Below are 22,326 nucleotides of genomic sequence, written 5' to 3'. Positions count from 1 at the left end.
AATATAGTTTCACACATCTAACCAGAAGTTTCATGATACATACAGCAGGACTCACCCTCTCAGAAAAGAAAACAATCCAACAACAAAAGAACTCAACCCGAAATTAATTAAAGAAATTTTTTTGCAGCACCAGCAAGTATGCCTACAACTTTTTCCCACTCCAAAATAATTGGCTAAGCATAACAACTTCCTCAAATTTTGCAGAAATTAAGATCAGTTGCATAACCCTACAAAAGCCTGCCCAGAAGAAAAGTTATCCTTTATTCCAGTAAGGTCCATGGTGGGTGTATTTTCACTGATGCCCTTGTTCCTTCCTCAGGGAGAGCTCTTCCTTGTGCACTGCCATTACATTTTGGTCAGGCATTTGCTGTGACCCACAAGGTAGGCTGGCTGGTACCGGGGCTACTGGCATAACAAAACCAAGTATTAAAAAAGAAGAAGCTCTCCAACACTTTTTTGGTTGGAAGATGGAGAAAGAGACTCCAAAGGGAGGTGTAATCCAGACTTGCAATTTGGTAAAGTGGGAATGAACCTGGGGGGCCAATAATACGGTTTGTGAAAATAATCCCACCTAAGATACATGGCTTTTTGCTAGTACACAGTTACACATGCTTCCTCTCACATCCCCTCTTCTTTGCAGAGATGTACCACAGCCAGTTTACTCAGTTTAAATAAATTCAGCAGGTTACAAGCAACTGCCATTTTTCCCACAGCTGGACCATGACAAGGGGCAAAGTAGTAAAAACATCTCTGTCTGTCAGCAACAAACATGCCTTCAACTCCAGAGGGATCATGGTTCTCTTGTACCTCAATTCTTATCCTGAGTTGCAGGACAGAGTCCATTTTTGGAGAAGAATAATAAACAAACATCAGCCATGTGCAAATTTGCCAGCATGAACTAATGTTCATTTCTGGAGTGTGTGTAGGTGGGGGACTCATCTTTTTTTGGAGGCTTTATGGTAAAAAATTACATGAAATAATTAACACATCAAATTCATGTATGATGCTGATGGCTCTTCTGCAATGCCCTTTACTATGAAGAAAGGCCATTCTCTGGATATTTAGTCCACCTGCTTTCCAACAGAAATCCTCCCAGTAGCAACGTACCAAGCTTAATACAGTATTCACAGACTTCACTGGCAGTAATGCAAGATCATAGTACAGATGACTTGGACAAACTTAATGATAGTTATCAAACATTGCTCTCTTTGGCTACGAGGATTTCTTGTCTGCAAGTTCTTGAGTATCTGTTCCTGAGTTTGAGGATAAGAAAAATAAAAAAAATGTGGCACTAGTTCATCTTAGGTATAAGGCTTCAAGAAAGTATTAAAATAAGTTGTTTAAAGAAAAATAAAAAGCAACTTTCTCAGCAGAATTATTTTCATCATTTCCTACTCACACTCAAAACTAATCTATCCTCTCAACCCACCTGCTTTTTTTGTTTCCCTGACTGGATGAAATAACACAGCTTGGCTATTCATTCCTCCCACCAAGTATTCCTGGATGTTATTTTAGATGTAAGCTTCATTTATTATCTGAAGTAATAAGCATAAATCCAGTTTTAAGGAAAATGCAGTTTTGTGTAAGTCTATTGCATTCCATTCTGTGTGCTCCATCTGCATGTGCAATCTGCTTCTATATTTTCAGCCAGCTTGCATGGGCAGATTAATGCGCACAATTAGAAAGCAACCTCACAGGCGTTCAATAAACTGCTTTCATTATTACACTCAAGAGAGTCCCTTTGGATGTCTATAAAAGCCTAGTTTTCTGCCTGTTAGCTAAATAATTGACAACGCTTAAAATAATCAGGAGCAAATGAACAAAACGAAGACAATTGTGGTGAAAAGAAGCAAACAAAGGATTCTCAAGGCTGCAAATGCTTTTTGTGCAGGCCCTCTTTCATTCTCTTTAGCAACCTGTATTAAAAGTCTGGTCAGGTTTACACTTGCACTTCTGTGGGGAAAATTTGTTGCCAGCCTGCTGTTTGAACCACACATCATAGGGGACTGAAAACTGGCAAGGACACTAGCATTTATCCTGTAAAAATTGATAAATAAATAAAAATTCTGTTTTGATTCAGGTTTTATTCTCCTGCATTTTATGACTTTTGAGAAAACTGCTTTGGCAGGCAGGCGTATATCAGCTTGGTTTGGTGAACCTCCTGCATTGTGTTTGGAATATGCACTCAGAGACACTCTGGCAAATTCTGTTTCCAGCTCCAGATTCTGAGCAGAATATATTGTATGTGCACATGTACCCGAGTGCAGCAGTGCCAGGAATTTTTACAGGAATACAACCTTCACGAAAACAGAGGCATGAATATGTAGCAAAGATGAAGTGACACAACAGTCATCACGTACTATTAGAAAGTAACCCTATTTTTTAGACTGCTTTTTCCATTACATAAATAGGTAGATGGCTACTAGAAAAACAGTGGACTCCATCCAACACTATAATTTCTGGAAAGTTGAATACAAATATAATAAAAGCATCTAACTAGAGATCTGGGCTAAAACCGCATGATAAGACACCCTACAGTTCAGACACAGAATCACACAGTCTGCACAGCAAGCCTCTGAAAACAGCGAGTCATGACATATCCACCCTCATTACTGTTTAAATGACAACTGTGGTGCACTAACTAAAGAGGGATGTCCTGCAAAGTCCTGTTTCCTTTTGGAAAGATGGGCACTCAGTTCTTCCCTCGCATGGATTAGCAATTGCAAAGTAAGGACTACATGAGCCTCCGTTACCTTTTAATGCACCGACAGAAACACAATCAGGCCAATAATGCAAAATGCATCCAGGATATCATGACTCAGAAGGAAGGACTCCACTGAATGTGTAAGTAATTTCTGGTAAAAAGTCAACACATATTCTCCATTTTCTAAATCTGTCAGGGACAGAACCACAGCAACACTGTCACCAACAAATCTCTCATGTGCTTCTTCTCTGTTAGCACAAACTACAGTAATCCTGCTATGCAGAAACTTCTCCACCCCAAAGTCTGCTCTTAAGAGCTCTTAAGGGTTTTAATACACAATTGCTTCAGGAGACACCTTGTGAGTTTTTTTCTGTTTTAGTCACTGAAAAAAGCCTGAGTCCACCAGGGTCAGAGGAGGGGCTGATCCCAAAAATCTGAAGCTTGCAGACTTTTTCATGGCAGTCTGCATTCCTGTCTAGACTACATTCTCACAAGACACAAACACATATTCAAGCAACTGTGGTAACAGATACAGCTGACTTTCAAGGACCTGCTGTACACAAAGAAGTTAAAAGGGATTTCAAGAGATAGGAAATAACTATATTCTGTAGACAGCACACAAGGTTACAGACAATCTTTTTAGCACTCAGTTCGTGTTAGACCCTTTGAAAGGGGATTTCAGTGAGAAGCTCTTTTTTTTTGATAGTGACAGGAATTTAATCAGAAAAACGAAATTCTGGGGCAGCATCATACTTTATTGTTAATGATATGAGAATCTTAAGTGCCTTTCCTTATCAAATAGAAGGGGCACTTCATGCAGGAGAGGTACTGATTGGGCTGTACCCCTTGGAGGCCGATACAGCTGGAGGTGGTGATCAATTTTAAAAGGTTTCCCAGTTAATGAGACGGCTGGTAGCCATTGATCTCCTCAGGAAAATTGTGATGTTGCAGCTACAGATCTTAGAGAGGACAGACTAACAAGGGAGCTTATCTTTGGAAATGGCTCTATAGGCCATGACTTTACAGAGGTCACTGCTTTATATGCAGCACATGACCTTCCTTCCCCCCATTCCCAGCAAGCAGAGGAGATCAAAATACTCCAGCACAGACATTGAGGAAAGGGACACAACCTTCTATTTGTTCTCTTTGCCTCTAGATGAAGGGTCTTAGAGAAAGGAAGTAATGAGTCACTCCATTTTGCATGGTAGGCAAAATCACATCTCTAAATACCAAGCACTTCTATGTGAATGTGTCACTAATGACCAGCAGTACTTCAGTGGAGTTACTTCACAAAATCTGAAATGTCACACATTAGCTTTTCATTACTCTTGGATGCTGTGCTCCTTAATGCCAAGGTCTCTTAGCGATCAATGCATCCTCAACAATCTCCGGTGTACACACTCCCCTTCCTGTGCCCACCAGAGAATTCCTTCCCTCCAGAGAAGGCACTAGTGTCCCTGTGTCTGCTGAGGAATACATTCTCTGCAGGTAGCTCAATGTCCAGCTGCAGGTTGAGCTTTGGGGGGCTGGAGCCTGAGCCCCAGGCAAAGGACCATGAAATGCCAACCTTTTGCATAACAAAGGGCCTGGGGACCTGTCACTTGGCCAGGGGAATGGACACTGGCAGAAATTACAGCCCCCAAACTTCTCTGTGCTTAGACTGTGAGATGATAAAAGCCATGGGGTTCCTTTGTTCAGGGCACCTCCTTGGAAGCACCAGCTCAAGCTGCTATTTTATTACTTAGTTATTGCACCGTGATTAAATTATTTTAAGTATCTGGACATCTGGGACTCTGCAATGGGAAATCTGGAGTTGAACTGGCAGGAAACCTGGTTTGAACCTGGTGTGACTGTGTTAGCATGGGGGCTGTGGCTACAAAGGGGCTTCAGTCCCAGCTCAGGTGGTGCCAGATTGACTGACAGAGTGGCTCCTGGATGGTCTGACAGGCAAGTTTTCTTAACACTGCAGCATATAAGGGCTTTGCTCAACCTAAATTGCATTCACTGGAGGTAGGTTTTCAGCTCACTTCCTCCAGGTGAAGGATCTATAGGGCCCTCCTGGTGTACGTTCAATACATAGTACATACAAATAATGTTCTGATAGTCAAACTCGAGCAATGGAGTTCTAGTGATGAGTCCATCTTCACTTTCATCAGAGATAATATCAGCTGAATGTTCACAAGGCTTTCCTTAATCAATGGCTGCCAAGCAGTGCCCAGGCACCCAGAGCTCCTGCACCACCTGGAGACTATCTGGCTGCCCACACAGAATAATTTGTGCTGGAAAACCCACACACAATCATTTGTGCTGGAAAAGACCTCTGTGATCATCAAGTCCAACCATTAAGGCAGCACTGCCAAGTGCAGCACTCAACCATTTCCCTAAGCACCACATGTACATGTTTTTAAATACCACCAAGGATGGTGACTCAACCACTTCCCTGGGCTGCCTGTTCCAATGCTTGGCCACTCTTTTGTTGAAGAAATTTTTCGCTTGTGGCCATTTCTTGTTTTCCTGTGTTTCAGAGGGCTTGGGCCTGCTTTTGCAAAACCAAATTTACTTTTAATGGAAAAGAGCACTCAATAGCAGAATTCATTTCACCCTAAGCAAAAAAAGGTATAGACAGGGAAGGTGAAGGGAGGGAAGAGATATGTGTCATTCATAGCTGAAAATGACTTAAGATAAAAAATCAGATTAAATGGGAACACAGGAACCCTGACAACCCCCTGAGGAAAAGCAAGGCCCATAACTGAGGACCTTGCACTGCAAAGATCTGATGTGTCTGTTGTTGATTTAGGCTCAAAGAGAATTGAAGTGTCTAGTCTGTCAGAAACAGGCAGAGATCTAAAGCTGTATCTTCAGAATTCCTGAGGAATCAAGGTGTGTGTGTGTGTGTGTGTGTGTGTAGGCATCCACACCAGGAAAAACAGCAAGCCAAATACCAATATCTAGAGACAAATACTGGCAACATATTAAGGAAAAGAGTTATGCCTAAAGCCAAATGGGAAGAAACAAAAGGGAAAATACAAGAAAAGCTGGAATCAGTGACAAAGCACTAAAATGTCTGTACCTTAGAGAACAGTCTGGGCAAATGATGAAGGAACTGGAGCCACTAGCATGGGACAGAAGTGACTTCTTTAAAGGTCACAGAGGAAGAAAAAGCAATCAATCAGGCTAAGAATACAGGTGAGTAACTTCAGAAGCCAAAGATAAAAAAGGTAAAGGTGACAAAACAGCATTGTGTGTTAATTATCTGATAGAATCAGTTTGGATCAGTTAAAACCAAATAAATGGTGTAGAGTGAATGGGCAAGGCAGGAACTTTACTGCCAATGGAATTAATTATATCAGGATTTAGGCTGTATCTAAATCTGACATTAAGGAGGTATTCTTGGGAAATAGGTCTTTACAACAGATCTCCACGTTTAAGTAGGATTATGCTAAATAGAGGAAGTCTTCATTATTTACATGTGAGTTAGACTTCTTTACTAATCAACAAAACAAATGGGTGGAGATGTAATTTAGATTCTGTTTTGATAATTAGTCTTAGATTGAATGATTAGATATTGATTCAGTGTGAGAATGAAAGCACAAAATCATTTTATAATTCACAACTTTAATTTCAAAGTATATGTTTTAAGAAGCTAAGAGAGATCTACAGGACAAAATCTATCACGGAATAAGGTGTGGAGGAGGCTTGAATATTTTACAGAATCATAAAATCATTGAGGTTGGAAGGGACCTCTGGATGTCATCTTGTCCCACCCTCTGCTCAACTGGGGCCACCTTGAGACAGCTGCCCAGAACTTTTGAATATGTTCAAGGATGGAGAATCCACAACCTGCCTGGGTAACCTGTATTCATGTTCAGCTACCCTCAGAGTACAAAAGTATTTAGTAGGAACCTCCTGTGATTCAGTTTGTGCCCATTGTGTTGAAGTAAAAAATTTAAAGACAAAAATTGAAAAAAATACCTACAGAAGCCAAATTCTTCCTGAGCCCCAAACCAGGAAAAAAATGCAAACAAATAGGATAATATTAAATAATAATTAAAAACCCAAACAAACAAAACAGAAGGACAAGTAGATCAGGAATTTTAGATAATAAGTTTCAAATTTTACTTACTACTTTTGATCTTCAAGAAGCATCTCTCTTCTTTGCATTTCTTCTTGTCTTTTTTTAACTTCAAGTCTCTCTGCCTAAGCATTAAAACCAGGAAAAAATACTTGAGATTTCCAAGAAACCAAAACCAAACATCAATTATTTCAATTCCAATATTTCAATATTTTGGTTTTTAAAAGATTTATAGCAGTTGGGTACAGAAGTGACCCAATCTCAAATATAAAGGTATTCACTCATGAACAAACATCTCCTAGTCAATAGACCTGTTAAATTAGAAAATGACATGGTGCTGCTAGTACCCATCTACCCAAAAAGCCTTGTGAGCCTTCACAGCCATCACAGCCCTGCTGGGGACATCTCGGGTGCAACTGATGCAACCTTGGTCCTTGCAAGAAGGCAGAAGACCTCAACCACTGCACCCAAGCAGATGATAGTCCTGTGGCATTGACAGTGCAGTGATGTGAGTCCATGTAGCTCACAGACCTGACCTGCAGGAGCATAAGGTACTGGCCAGTTGAATACATGCTAAGACAGATGAAAGTGGGAGACATTTGTACTTAAACCAGAATTCTTCTGCCTCGGATACCACATCTGGTGCAAGAGCCAACCAAATCCTTGACACATAAAACTCCTCTGTAAGTCTGGATACTGCACAAATTATTAAGTCCTTTAATATAAAATTGCACATAATTTCCAATGGAAGTATCATCTAAGCTGCCTAAATCCCAAATTCAAGTAGACTAAAACATTAAAATAAAGCAAAACCTACAGAACTAGCAACATGCAGTTCAAGTTAAATTCCAATGAAAAGGAGGCCAGACAAATTTTTGTTATGGCTCACAGGATGCAGTTAGGTCCAGCGGGAAGAGCAGTTAAAAGGCAGTTCAGTGTATGAAAAGCACAAATTAGAAGTGCCAACCTGAGATTCCAGCCTGCTATATTTTGAACTCCCACACTGCAGTTGGTGGGGGGATGCTCCAGTAAGAGCTCCCAGGAAATGATCACAACTCACATGTGGAGCAAAATACAGCCTCAGACTGTCACTCTGATCATTGCCCACCCTCAAAATGAAAAAAGGTAATTGCTCGGTAACCCAGCAACAGACATTGCTCTGAACAAAGTGCCCTGGAAATTTCAGACAATACCTTGCAGAGATGAGAAGGGAGGTGTAGGTGAAAATAGCCCCTGTGGCCAGAGCCCCAAATCAGGGAGAGAACACTGCCTGAGCAGAGGTACTCTGCAAGGACAGGGAGAACAAGGAGGAGGAAATGTGTAACGGGGTAAGGTGTATTAAGAATAGGGTTGAAACCCCCAGTTCCACAATCTTCTTTTTGTCCTGCAATGAAAAACATTTCAGAAAAATTACAATTCTACTGGCAGTTACTCAATTACTCTGCCTTTAGCAATTTCAGGATGTGTATTTTTTAATTGGATAAAGAATGACTGTCTGAAAGAGATTTGCAAAACAAGTGCAAATTCCTCCTTCGCATGCATTGGATCAAGAAAGAAAATCCTTTCAGATGTCTGCAGATAGGAAAAGAGCCACTATGTCGTGTGATGATATAAACTGCTGGAAGGCAAAAGACTTGGTAGCTGTTATTTGGAAAAAGGCAGTGAGAAATAAACAAAAGGAGGAAGGGGAATCTCTGAATAAGATGTCCTGTTGTTCACTCATTTGACATGCAGGGACAGTGACAGAACGTATGACATACTGATGCAATTCAAAAATTTAACTAAACTGTAGTAAGGGAGCATCACTACACAGTATGGGTGATTTTAGAGTGTTCAGGGGATATACTGTTTGTCCCTAACCTAGACACAGATGGTGCTTTAGGCAAAAAAACTCCCACTCATTTGTGCAGCATCACAGTTTACAGGAAAAGAAAGGAAAGAGGCAGAAAAGAAATCTTATGGCTTGTGTTATTGTCCAAGGTGATGCTGATACCCTTGAGACACAGCCATAGCTCCCAGGCTTTTCCCCAACACTGCTCAATACTGCAAGCTGATGCCTTCACTTTTGAAAAAGCATTAGATGTGGGATCCAACTTCACATTGCAAGGCTCCTGAAAGTTCAAAAAAAGGAATTCAAAAAGTTCTGAAAAAATCCAAAGCTCACAGGACTTGTTGTGGTCTGGCTCCTAGCTAGTGACATCAAGAGAACAGTGATATTAACTTTGATAAATACAAACCTTCAGTATCAACCCTGTCTCCCACTAAATGAAAAAAAATAAAGGAATATCCTACAGCTATTCTACCACCAGAATGAATGCTGGAGAAAACTCCAGCATCTTGAAATTACTCACTTGTGTCTGGCATGACTATTTTTCACTCTGGAAGTTCACCCTGGGACACCTGCTTAAGAATGCATACAAGTGACAGGCGACAGGATGGGGACATTCTCTAACTAATGACAATTTATCAGTAGACATTGCCAAAGCACTCCACATTTGGCACCATGTTGAAAAAGCCAAGAGTGGAACAGCTGTGATATTGAAGGTAAACATGTTGAAAAATGTTAGCAGAAAGTCTAGAAAGTGCCCGGTTTTAACAAATTCCTGAAAAAGGGTCACTCATGCTGATCAACACAGTCAAATTAAAGAGCACATGATTTGATAAAGAATAAAACAAAATTACAGCTTATCTTAAATAAGACAGTTTCTGAAGATGGCAGGACTGTTTACTACATAATGTGTGAGAAAAAGCGTTGCATGCAGTAGAATTACACCGAGCCTTTTCACTTCAAATTGTTTCAATCTTTTAATACTTAGTCAAGACCTAAACAGTACAAGGAAAGGCTAAAGGCAGCGTAACAGCAATAGAAATTCAGTGACAGGAAACAGAAATATCCATTGCACTGAAGTAATCCAATTTTACATACAACACAAATGAGAAAAGTTCAAAAAAAAAGAAGCCAAATTCAGCTGCTTGCTTCTTTTTTTTGGGAACTTTGACAGTCCTTTCACCCAATAGACACAAAGGAAATTACGATCCAGTCTGGTCAAACACTGTGACGTGGAGGGCTGCACAAAAAATACCAATTCCAGGCATCTACTACTAATGAGCAAATAATAAAAAAACTACCTCTCATGTACTTCAACACTTTCTGCGGATTAGACACACATCTCAGCATCAGGGAAAAATACAGAAAAAGGGAATTCTCTGCTCATGTTACAAAGTCTCTTCCAAATTATTTCACTGAGCAGTCAGACCATTAGCTTCAAATACCCAAACTGAGGCAGTCCACAGTTACCCCATGAACAAACCCCAACAGTCCCAGGACAAGCTGCCTGTCATGAAGTGCACGGGAGACTGAAGTATTTGTTCACACAAGGTGGCTCTGTGGAGCACAGAATGAAGAATCTTTCCTCTCTCTGGAAGCTGGAGAGAGACAAGGTAGATGCCAAGCTGGTCTTCCAGCAGCTAATAACCCCAGTTAGTTAAAGAATGACTGAGACAGGCAGGTGGACTAGTACAGATAATAAGGCAGACCTTCCATACTTGCATACTGCTTTGGCAGACACACAGTTTTCACTTGTTCACAAAGATAATTGGAAAAGGGATGCTGCTTTTCTCTGAAAAATCAACATTAAAACAGTAATATAAACAGATCCTAAGTCACTGGCTTACAGTACATCATCCTTACAATCAAGGAAGAACTGAGCTGAGTATCAGCACCCGTTCTAGTCATTGCACATTAGTCTGTAAGGCTTCACCATTCATGTCTGTTGGCAAAGAAGCTTTCCAGCTGTGAAAGTTCCAGGGCTCCTGCTGATAAAGCTGGCTAGCTATTATCTCCTCTCAGACTGTCACACAATTTGGTTTTTTATTGAATGAATAATAACCCTGAGCAAAAGAAGGGCTGGCCAGCAAGAAAAGACGGCCTGTGAACTTGTAGAAAGACATGCTCCCAGCCAATGCCCCACAGGTGCAGTTGAATACAAATCTATCACTTCAAATAAAAAGCTCCTTTCCTTTGGTAAACAGAGCCCAACACTGCTTGTTGGTAGGATCATCAGTAGGATCTGTGTCATTCTCAGGCCTTGGGAGCCTTTCATCTATAGAGAGGGTGAGATAGCCAAATTGACACCTTCCTGGAGCTTTTCAGCATGCTCTCCTTAAACACAAGGTTGAATTTTTAATACCTAATCATCTTAGAAGAAGAAATCTTCATCAGCTCAATCACAATTGTGGAAGACAATCTGAATAAACAAATTCAAACTAAGAGTTCCCTTTCACGCACCTCTGTTTTGTTTGATTGTTTTGTGGGTATATGTTTATTTAGTCAAATTAGACAATCTGTTTGGCAAAGATGTTTGCTGCGATGTTGCATCCTCCTTCAGAAAAAAATGAATACTTACAGTTTTACTATCTACAACATCTATAAAGATTTTATAATCTGTGGGAGTGAAGGTAAGGAAATTAAAGAGCATGAAAACAAACCTGATACATCAATATATTTTCCAGGTGTAACTAGAAATTATAGCAGTCTTGTAACATTTTTCTTGTCTGATGCCCATGGGCAAACAACATATATTAAATAATTAATCCACTCTTTTCCACTGCTGTCATCACTGCATCTGGAGCTATACATGAGATGGTAACAGCTAACGATGTTTTCAGGTGATAATATTTATTGTCCCTGTAAGTTATTGTATATGAGCTTATGCCCAAAGTATAATACTAAGCACTGAGAGACCAGGAACAGGCTAACCCTTACCTAGAGGCAATTACAGTTATTTTTGTTTATGTGTGCTCTTGTACGCCAACCAGTATCGACGACTTTTTAATTAACTCTCAACATTCAGTTTCTGCACAGAAAATCATTTTTACTGTTGTGGAGACAAAACTTGCAAACCTGAAATCTCCCTTTCTCTCCTTGTTAATGAGCACATCAGTATTATGCTCCCTCTCCTTTCATTTTTCATTTAAATTCCACACTGCATTCTCAAGCAAGTACGACTTGGTTGCCACCAAGGAGACAAAAATGAACTTTTACAAAGGCTTGTGCAGCACAAAGGACAAGAAGATGCTTTGTGAGAAGAACTAAAGAAACCAAACAAATTCAAAATAATAAAAGAAAATTTGAAAGTGATCTATTATTGGTGTCAATATATGGAGAATATTAGAAAGAAGAGTGATCAGACCTATTAGCAAGACACTTAGGTATGCAGGCCATAGAAGGGCTGGAGGGGTAGTTGAATTTCAGGGTGCTCTCAGCACAATGCAGGTAGACTACACTGACCTTTCCATGATTTGGATATCTTTTCCAACCTGACAGGCTGGATTTTCTAGTATTCTTCCTATGTGCACAGGCAATTATGAATTTCTAGAAGGTCTTTGTGCCAACTGCTACAATCCAATCTTAGAGAGCGAGCTCATGCCAAAGCAAACCAGATAACCTGCACATAGTTTACTCCTGACCTTCATGTTCTCCCTTTCTGCTAACTCTGCCAGCTAGATGCAACTGAAAGGCTGGAGTTTCTGATGAGTCAAAGGAGCACTCAAGCCTCTAAAACCCAGGCAGGCATTTACAAAGAGTAGGAGGACTACTTAATTCCTCGATACCATCCAGGGCTACCACTTAACTTAATTAGCCAGCTCCGTGCAGTCCAGCAAAATCAAGCATCAAGATATGAACTGTTATATGGCTTCAAGTCTGCAGTAACCAGATTTACCTTTTCTCTCTGAATTGCTCTCTTTTTCAAGATTTCAGCTTCTTCAGCTGCCTTTTTTGCTTTTACGTACTCTTCTCTCTTTTGCTGCGTGACATAAACATAGGAAGTTATTTTACATATTTATGTATATAAGGAACACATAAGGCAACTTGACTCCTATAGTGCACATCTTTCAAATCTAAAGTGTGTTAGAGGAAACTTTCTGGATTTTTTTCCCTTAAAATAAGACACTGAATAATGCAGGCTGTGCAACAGCTACTCCAATATTGGCTTATAGAAGGCTGAGAAATCCAGGACCAATAAATGGGAATGCATGCAAGGACTTGCACAGCTGATTGATAACTTACAAGTATTTATACCTCTTGTAACAGGAACAACATTTCCACATAAGCACGGGACAGGGTGGTACATTGATCAATTAGTCCAAGCGTAAGCAGCATGCCGGAAGACACAGCATGGCATTTAAGTGGCTTTACAACTGTTCTGCTTGTTATTTGAGATATCATCTGTGATACAGATTGCTACATATTTATGGAAAGATTTCTCATCTTCTTTGGTGCAGAACATTAGTTTCTGATTTTCTGCTGCTTTCATCAGGTTTCATGACTTTTTTCTGTCAAGCAGCTGTGAGTTCATTTTATAGTCATACAAAACACTACAGGAAAAACTTTCTTTTGAGTTCTAAAATAAACAAACACATTTATTCTTACTGACCTTTTTCTGGTATTTAGATTGCATGAGAATCATTTGCTGGTTTTGTCTTACTTGAGCCTCTGATTCGTTTCCACCTTAAAACAACATAAAAATAGAAATAGCACTTTATATGAGCATTTTATCTGCAAATGCCAGTCAATTCACAATACAACAGTATAACAAATTGGATGTACACATATACGGGAAATTTTTCATAATTACAGAAGCTGTCTAACATTAAAGAGAACAGATAGGAGACCTTTTTGATCATTTCTTTCATCCATCAAAAGCACTTGCCTATTATTTACAGAGCACCCATTGTATCATCCACTCTACCAACAAATATGTCCCTGCAATGTATGACCAGTTTACTGAGGAACTATTCCATTTTCAGGAAATCAGTCATGCTTTGCAGGTGAGTTTTCATTTTCACATCCAGCTATCCCCACCTTTGCTCAGTTTGTCACACACATACAGTCAGAAATTCTATTGCTAGAAAGTTTCTCTTATATCAAATTTAGGATCTTGGACTCTGCCAGATCTAATGGGACGCTATCATTTTAGTATTTTCTAAGTAACATCTTGGAGCTCAAAGAAGAATCCCCTTTCTGAAATGGAAGTAAAAGCCTTTTCCCATAGACCTCACATTCATATCCAGGTAGTAGAAGGTGTCCTTTTCCAAAGCCATGGACTCTTTTGTGAACATCTAAAGCTCTGGCCATAATGTTCAGCCTTCAATAAAAAGAAACAAAACCCCCACAAGCAAAAAAACCCCAACCACACAAAGAAAATTATACTAGGTGTTAGGGGATGAAGGGAGTGACTTTGATTCTATTACTCTGCTCTATTTTCCAAAATATTTTATTGCTGTTGGAAAGGAAATAATTTATATTCTTCAGTTGTTGCAAAAATAACAGCAGCCCTCACTCCATTCTGAGGATGGGGGCTGTATTTTCCCAATTTATTTTTTTTCATGAGAAATTGCCCTTAATGTGATTCTTAATTCTATAGAAGCAGCTGGACCAATCTGTGCTACCTTAGGCGCCTGATATCCTGGGCTGTATCAAAAGCAGCATGGGCAGCCAGTGGAGGGAATGTGATCCTGTCCCTCTGCTCTGCTCTGCTGAGACCCCACCTGCAGTGCTTCATCCAGCTCTGGAGTCCCCAGTGTAAGAAGGACATGGACCTGCTGGATTGAGTCCATGGGTCAAAGGTGCTCAGAGGGCTGGAGCACCTCTCCTGTGAAGACAGGCTGAGAGCCAGGACTGTTCCCCCAGGAGAGGTGAAGGCTCCAAGGAGACCTCCTTTCAGTATCTGAAGGGGCCTACGAGAGAGCTGGAGAGGGAATTTTTGCAAGAGCATACAGTAGAAGGACAAGGAACAATGGCTTTAAACTGAAAGATGAGAGATTTAGATTGACTATAACAAAGAAATGTTTCACTATGGGATGCTGAAGCACTGGCACAAAATGGCCAGAGAAGCTGTGGATGTCCCATCTCCGGAAGTGTTCAAGGCCAGGTTGGATTGTTCTTCGAGCAACCTAGTCTAGTGGAAGGCATCCCTGCCCCTGGCAGGGCAGTTAAAACTAAATGATACTTAAGTTTCCTTCAGACTCAAACCATTCTATGGAATGTAAGACAGCTATACTGGACCTTTCAGGAGGGATCATTCTTGTCTAAAGGTAGCTCTCTCCATTTACTAATGGAAGGTAACTAATCTTTGGAGCTTTTGTGACATTCAGTGAATGGGAGATCGATTCCCTAAGTGTGGCAACATTCCTATGGATACAAATAAATCCCTAAGTTCTCAAGAGAGTGGCCATACAGTATACAAGCAATAAGCTTGGAGTAGCGATAAGCATACAGCTGGCATTCTAGAGTGTCTCTTCCCCAGGTCTAGAGAATAAAACTGCTGCTACACAGGTTTCAAAACCTCTTGGATGCCTAATCCTTCTCTTTGTTTAGCCTTTTATTGGTAAATTTTCTTTTATGCACTGTAGTTTTTTTGTCGGTACTGGTGGACATCATCTCAGAACAAACATTTTCCTGATCATTATTAGGAATTGCCTATAGCCCTTCAGCCAGGTTTAATTCATACAGGTTGGCTTGACTGTAATGTGTCAAATGCTCCACTGAAGTCAGAGGGTGTGGTGCTCATATATAATACCAGAAAAGAGACTATTGCATTTATCAGGCATGATTTGTTGCTCCACTCGTGGCTTATGGAGGAAAGTAGAACTTGCATTCTTCATTGCTCTCATCTCTCCATGATGCCTGAAAGTTTGCCAGTCAAATATTAGAGTTGAAATCCAGAATATTTATTCCCCATGGAAAGCAGAAGTGTTAAAAAACTTCAACTTAATAAACTTCAACTTTATTTAGAGATTTTATTTAGTGATTTGGCCTAGATGTGTAGTCCCTTAAAATCTCTCTGAGAAAATAACACATGATACTTTTTTCCCTTAATGAGTACCTACAGTGATGAAATTAGAGATGCCATTTCAGCTCCAAACGTGTTCCTATGGGAATATGTTCTAATAATCTTTGCACCTCAGTTCTTTTCAGAGGCAGTGAACACAGTGCCCGTGTCTTAGTTTCCAGGAGTATGAGTGGCAGCTAGAGAGTGACTAACAACATCGTATTTTCTTCCTTTATTTTTTTCTTTTAAGTTGCTTCTTTGCCAAGGAAGATTTTAAATGCAGTGACACTCAGTCACTTCAGCTTTAAGGGACACCCTCAGTCACACAGCCAGCCTGCACACACCAGACATACCAAATTTCTTTTTCCAGATTTCACTTTCTTCAGCAAAAAGTCTACTCGTGAGAGAAATATGTCTTCTAGGAACTACTCACAAGTTCCTAGGACCAGATGTTACACATGAACTCACAAAGACTGTGTCTGGCCACACAACTGCACATGATGGTGGGAATACGGGGTATTGCCACCACTGCAAACAACTGTGACTCAGCTGCAGGGCAGAACATGTGGGACCATGATCACCTTGAGCCAAAAATAAATTCTGGGTTGAAGTCAGTTCAAATTCCTCTGTCTCCCACCTGCTGCCTATTTTTATACACTGTACACCACCAAAAATTTATCTTGTGTAGCCTGGCAGAGAAAGAACTTAATTTACAGGTCAAAGCAAAACACATCCTGCACTGTGCACCCCAAATTCTCCTACAACAGCCATGGTAAGGAAGGGCAGCTCTTCGTTTATAAAATGTTTTTAAACTAACTCTGAAATATCACTAAATTCAATACTTTATAATGGTTGCAATTCAAGATATCTCCTATACTTTCCCTCACCCATCCAGAAAACATCTTGGTTATCTTAGCAAACACATCAGTTATGTTCAGGGTGTCTTAAGTTCTTGCAGCTTTTTACCCTGTTTTTCATTTACTCGCCTGTTTTTATCTTTATAAAATTGGTAATACAAGGCTCCATGCACATTTAACCTGCAAATGCTGAAGCTGCAGGGATCACTTTTGCCTCTTCAAGAGCCAGCAGCCAGGAAAGCACACATAGTAACACAGAGGAGTTTTCTCATAGGTAACTGGAGGGTCTCCAACATGCTGTCCATCTGCACACTAATGACAAGTGTGTGCCCCCTCAGAGACATCAACCACAGACAGTGTAAACAGCAGGAGGGTTAATCCACCTGTTTTCCCCAAATGTTAGTACAAATTTTCTACTCTGATCTTGACAGATTTCTTGAGTGACAATCTGTGCTGTTTTGTTTCAGAAACATCTTCCTTGCCATGATCATCAAGAAGCACAGGGCACGTACAATAGGCTCATGTCAGCCCTTATTGACACTGAATCTCTTTAGTAAGTAGCGAGAAAAAGTGAAAAATGTCTCATGCCTTGGAAAATTAAATTCTGCAATTCTCAATTGCTGATTTACATGTCTTACCCAGTCTCTGTGGCACCAAGGTAATTGGCCCTGGCCTGTGTTCCTTCTTCCATTGCTCCAGGTCATCGAGCTCTTTCTTAGCAACTGAGCAGGTATAAAAAGAAATAAATATACGGAAGTTAGAGGAATACTAAGAAGCAGCCATTACTGCTAATTGCATGTAATTCTGAAGACCATCCAGGAACAAACTTGTTCTCAAGGGATGCAGACATCCCCACAAGAGGTTATGCAGACACTGCAATAATCAGCTAATAAGGCAAACATTTTCCCTAACTTGAGACTGTAATAGTGAGGAACCCCAGGACTCAACCCTAAAAGTAAAGGCAAAACCAGCTAGGAGAGTGCCCATAGACTGTTTTTTTAACCCCTGGGAACCTATAGGTAAGTGCCACAGTATTTATTCCAGCAGGTAAAGCAGAGGTTGTTACAATGAAGATGTTATTGCTGCATAGAGGGAAATCCTTGTGGTGTAATGCTCCCCAGCAGGGAAATGAAAAGTAATTTTCTCTCCCAACCACATGCTCCCTAAATAAAAACAGGAGGAATGCATGAATCAGCTTCAAATTAAGACACTTCAACACAGGCACCCACATGTGAGATGGGCAGCAAGCTCCCAGTGTAGTCAGTGGCAGTCAATACAGCCGGGGTGCAGCCATATGCTCTTAGGATGGCTGATTTAACTGCCCTCTTTGTCGGCTAACAGAGGAAATACACAATTCTTTTCAATAGCAAGGCCAACAAAGCCTTTGGGTAGAGGAGTTGTGATTTACAGTAGCACTTCTGTTGCCCTGGAAACTTATGTCACTCTTACTAACCATATATCCTAATGGCTGGCTATGGCTATTGGAGGCTAACACCAGCCCTCCTCTAAGAGGATAAAGCCAGTATTTGGGTAGGCTTCTAAAGAGACCCAAAAGACAGAGAACAACTTTTTATTTCACACTTAAAACAAACATTTAAGTAGAGACTGCTTTCAATGAGATCCTAATTCTGCTAGCATCCAAGCCAGAAATACTTGACATACTTCAGACCTTTCATACTGGCACCACAAAATGAAAACAGATCTTTATTAGAGCAGCAGCACCTTTGCTGTTAACATCACAGTCAGGTCTAAGACAATCTGCTGCTATTCTTCCTTCAAAAAGATTATAGTTTGGTTCATGATAAGTCCATTTTCCTTCTTGCAACCAAAGGAAACCAAACCCATACCAGCCTGCTAGTAAAGCATTTCAGCCAAACTCATAATGTTTGAGAAGAAAGGATTTAATTGCACTGTTTCCTTGAGGACTCAAGACATGAGAAGTTCTGATTCATGCTCCTTCAGCTTTCATAATCAATCAGTCAATCAATCAGCATAAATCAATGTCCAGGTGCATAGGACTGCTGTGCTCAGTTAGTCACCTCTGTATACAGAATTTATTTCACAACTGACTCTTCTGTAACTTTGCCAATAAAGGTTTCAACATATGCCTGATCTTTCTGATAGAGGTTCAGGGTGTTCCTGCTTAGCTACTTTCACCAGCAAGACTCACAACCATGCAAAAGTGAACATATATTCACAAAGACTTTCCATCTAAAATGACTTTTACCAGCTTCAGTGAAAGACCCACCTACTATCCTTAAATGCATGTTCAAGAACCAAGAGCATCTGCAGCTGCTTTAGTATCCACACGGGAGTATTTTCAAAAAGATTTCTTATTTATAGTTTTGTTCTTCATCCTCCTAACCCTGAGACTCTTCAAAGTTCCCCAATATGAATTCAATCCTGTAAAAGTTGGATAGAGCTAATTCCAGCATAGTCTTGTAAAAACCACCTTGAACAGCTCCTGCACTGAAATTACCAAAACCCTTCTGAACAAGATTTATTCTGCATGAAGTGAAGCCAGATGATGAATCCATCTTAAGAAAAGCTACATGATCATGGAGAATGCTCATAGCATTGGCATTACTGTCATAGCTGTACATATAAAAGCATTGTAAATATGAGGATAAAAATTGCAAGAGCAATAAAATGCTAAAACCCTAAAGTTATTCAAGTAGAAATAATGTATTATGATATTAGACAACTCAACTTACTTTGCTGCAACTGTTTTCTTCTGGTTTCATTTGGAGTTACCAAGACATATGGGCCAACACTAAAATGAAAGAATACACTCTTATTTTTCCTGTTTATAGAAAATCAGGACTGAAAGAGTCCCTTCATCAGCAAAGTCAGTTTTCTGCTGTTGTAGGAAACAACTTCATAGAAAAACTAGTATTTATTCTGATTCAGTTCTTTAAGATTTTTTGGTAACTACTCTAGAAATACTTGTTATATTTGGAATTGGCAGCAGATACCAAGAATAACATTTTCAGGAACTTTTAGCATAGCCTTTGTCGGTCTTATTCAAGACTTACTCTAAACTGCTGGCCTCAAATCTCATGCATTTCAAATCAAATCACTTCCTTGAATTGAAATGCTCCATGTGGAAGACCACTGTCTACTGGGAAGAGCACTGGTGCTGGCAGTCCCACCCCTTACCTTGTAGGCACCAAGCACCTTGTGGACTTAGGCAATCTGCCCAAAAGTTGTCCAAGGAGTGTGGAAAGTTGCACTTTGCGATGTTTGTGTTGGACCCAGATGACTTACTCTCTGCCTGAGCTTCAGTTTCCTTGTCAGCCTTTCATTTTCAGGCACCAGGAATTCCTTGGGCATATTCATCTTGCTGCCTAAGGTGCGACTCACTGAATCAGGACAAGGGCCCTCTTTTGCCAGACTTAATTCAAAATGCAGTTGCTGTCTCAAAGAGCTATCAATCTAATGTGACAGCAAAGAGGCAAGACAGTGTTCAGAGTGCATTAAGAGACTCGAGGTGATCAAAAGAGTGATGAAAACGTGTCAGTTCCACTTGGAGAAGACAAAGGGTTTTATCTCCAAGGTGTATTGTGTGAGTAGGAGCTTACATAGCTCCCACTCAGCAGAAGCTGTGCAATGGGGGTGCAGGTTTACCAGAAATGGACTAAGCAGCAGTTGACCCCACGCATCAGAGTCAAGGCAGGGTTTCATATGCACATGTGGGCACAAATATTTCATCTGGCTTCATTGCAAGGAAAGCATAAGGACAAGAACAGCTAGCAAATTATAATTAGGGGTGAAGGCTGAGCCTCTTCAGGAAAGGCCACAGGAAATGGCTTGAGGACAAACTAGTAAGCAGAGAGAGAAAATGGCAGTGGAAAAGCAGTGAAACAATAAGGCCCAAGACTAAGGCTTAAAAGGGGAATGAAAATCATGCAAAGAGATCAAAGTGCCCAAAGCTGCCTGCTGCCGTATCACTGTAATTCAGGGCTTGGTAAGAGAGTATTTATATCCAATTACCTCTTTCTCTTTGAAGACTTATTCTAGGAGGATGTGGATTAATTTATGAGATTAAACTAGTAAAGATACAGCCGTGAGCTTTAATGGTGCCATTTAATATGATCTTTTCCTTTTCTGCCAGCACACTCTGGTGCCCCTGCGATGGTGAGACTGTTCTGCACGTCTCCATGAATCCCAGACCCTCAAAGCAGGAGTAAAGAGAGCAGCAACGCCCCACTGGCATTCACCACAACAAGTGCAAACATTACTTAAAAGAAGCTTTGACAACACATCTCGCTCATGGCATAACATTCTCCATCAGTGATGTTGTTTCAGATTTTTCTCTATTTGATTGAGTAGTAGCATTTCCAATTTATCCCAAAGTGCCTTTAACGAGCTGCTGTACAATTCATCTGTTTTGAAACTTTTTATAGCTTTTGTTTTCGTTTCAGATATTAAGATCATATTTCTCTCAAGCTCATACACAAAAATTATTAAGCACCTTTTAAACTCCCCTCCTTTCCCTTTGGCAGTGATAAAAGTGGCTGAATTGTGGGTTGCAATGCTACATATCTTCCCCTCCCAAAAATCGATCAGTGCATCTAAGATATCACGCTGTTTCACAGCACTAGAGGGCAGAAGAGCTTTTATACCATGTGCTTTGATGACTTCAAACAGTATTTGTCTGGTTGATTTGTTTCAAGTTATAATCAATTTTTTTAAAAAAATACCTTGGCTTGTCTGAACATGTATGAGAAATCAAGGTATCAAATCTAGCCCTTTTGCCATGAATCATTTCCTTTATCTGCTTCTGCTTTTTGGCTGGAAGGCTCAGACCCCAAGAGGCCAGGTGGGGCCCAGTATTTTGGTACCTGACCACGGCCTCATCATCAGCACCTCAGAAGGACTGCACATGAAATATAGCAAAGATATAGACAGTTTACAAAAGAGGTAGAGGTTACAGTACATTTAACATCTGTTTGGATTCCAGAGAGCAGATAAAGAGTTGTTGTGCTTAAAACAGTGCTTATTTAAAAGCAACATTTGTTTCCATTTCATTGAAATAAAGGCAAAGAAAGTGAGGATGCCAAGTCTCCAGTGGGGAAGGGAAGGGGAGAACAGGACACCAACTTTTCTTTGTCTTTTATTTAATGTTTTGTTTTAATTACTATTAGAAATTATAAGGAAAAAAAAAGGTGAGGGGAGCATTATTGAGTTTATCTAACTTTATAGTATTCACCTTGGTCTCTGGAAAGATATGTCAGAGTGTGGTTTTGGGTATTGGTACCCAAGGAATGGCCTTAAGCTGAAGGAGGGCAGGTTTAGGTTAGATACTAGAAAGAAATTCTTTACTGTGAGGGTGGTGAGACACTGGCACAAGTTGCCCAGAGATGTTGTGGATTCCCCATCCCTGGAGGTGTTTAAGACCAGGCTGGATGGGATTCTGAATAGCCTGGTCTAGTGGAAGGATTCCTGCCCATGGCAGGGGGGTTGGAACTAGATGACCTTTAAGGTCTCTTAAAGAATTATTCTGAGATTCTCTGATCAGGGGGAAGGAAGAGTAAGTGCATGGTAAACTTCTTGTGGGAGGGGGGAATGTCAGGGTCCAAATTGATTCCTTGCCTTTTAATCCTACAGAAGAGGAGCCAGATGAGCTGTTGCCTGAGAGACTCCACCTGCCCTACCAGTTTTTAAATCTGCACCTAATATCCCTTATTTTCTGGAGATTCTGTTTTTGAAGGAAAGTTAATGCAAAAACCCACCACCAGCTTTCACCTCATGTTTTTATCCAGTTTGCAGGATATTGTATGCCATTTCTTTGTTCAGGCAAAACCTCTGATCCAGTTAAGCCCATAAAACCTGCTACAGCCTGTCAATTTAATATTC

General features: G+C 40.4%; 1 protein-coding gene across 8 annotated transcripts in view; it reads right to left on the bottom strand.

Annotated features, from left to right (window-relative positions):
- EPSTI1 (epithelial stromal interaction 1) overlaps nt 1-22,326 on the bottom strand; it is a 49,393-nt gene that overhangs the window by 19,684 nt on the left and 7,383 nt on the right. For 5 of the 8 annotated variants that reach the window (XR_015801497.1, XR_015801496.1, XR_015801495.1 and 2 more), the window contains exons 2-6: nt 19,182-19,240; nt 17,106-17,189; nt 13,214-13,287; nt 12,500-12,583; nt 6,828-6,901 (exon numbers count right to left, since the gene is read on the bottom strand). Coding sequence is in view for 5 of the 8 variants with exons in the window: in XM_014891464.2 (XP_014746950.1) it covers nt 6,828-6,901; nt 12,500-12,583; nt 13,214-13,287; nt 17,106-17,189; nt 19,182-19,240 (375 nt within the window). In the remaining 3 variants the exon portion in view is untranslated. The remainder of the gene's footprint in view (nt 1-6,827; nt 6,902-12,499; nt 12,584-13,213; nt 13,288-17,105; nt 17,190-19,181; nt 19,241-22,326) is intronic. The other 3 variants (XM_088159699.1, XM_088159698.1, XM_088159701.1) reach the window with 3 other exon arrangements.

The sequence above is a fragment of the Sturnus vulgaris genome, chromosome 2 (genome assembly GCF_052056855.1).
Source record: "Sturnus vulgaris isolate bStuVul1 chromosome 2, bStuVul1.hap1, whole genome shotgun sequence".
Lineage (NCBI taxonomy): Eukaryota > Metazoa > Chordata > Aves > Passeriformes > Sturnidae > Sturnus > Sturnus vulgaris.
This window is presented reverse-complemented; position numbering and strand designations above follow the sequence as displayed.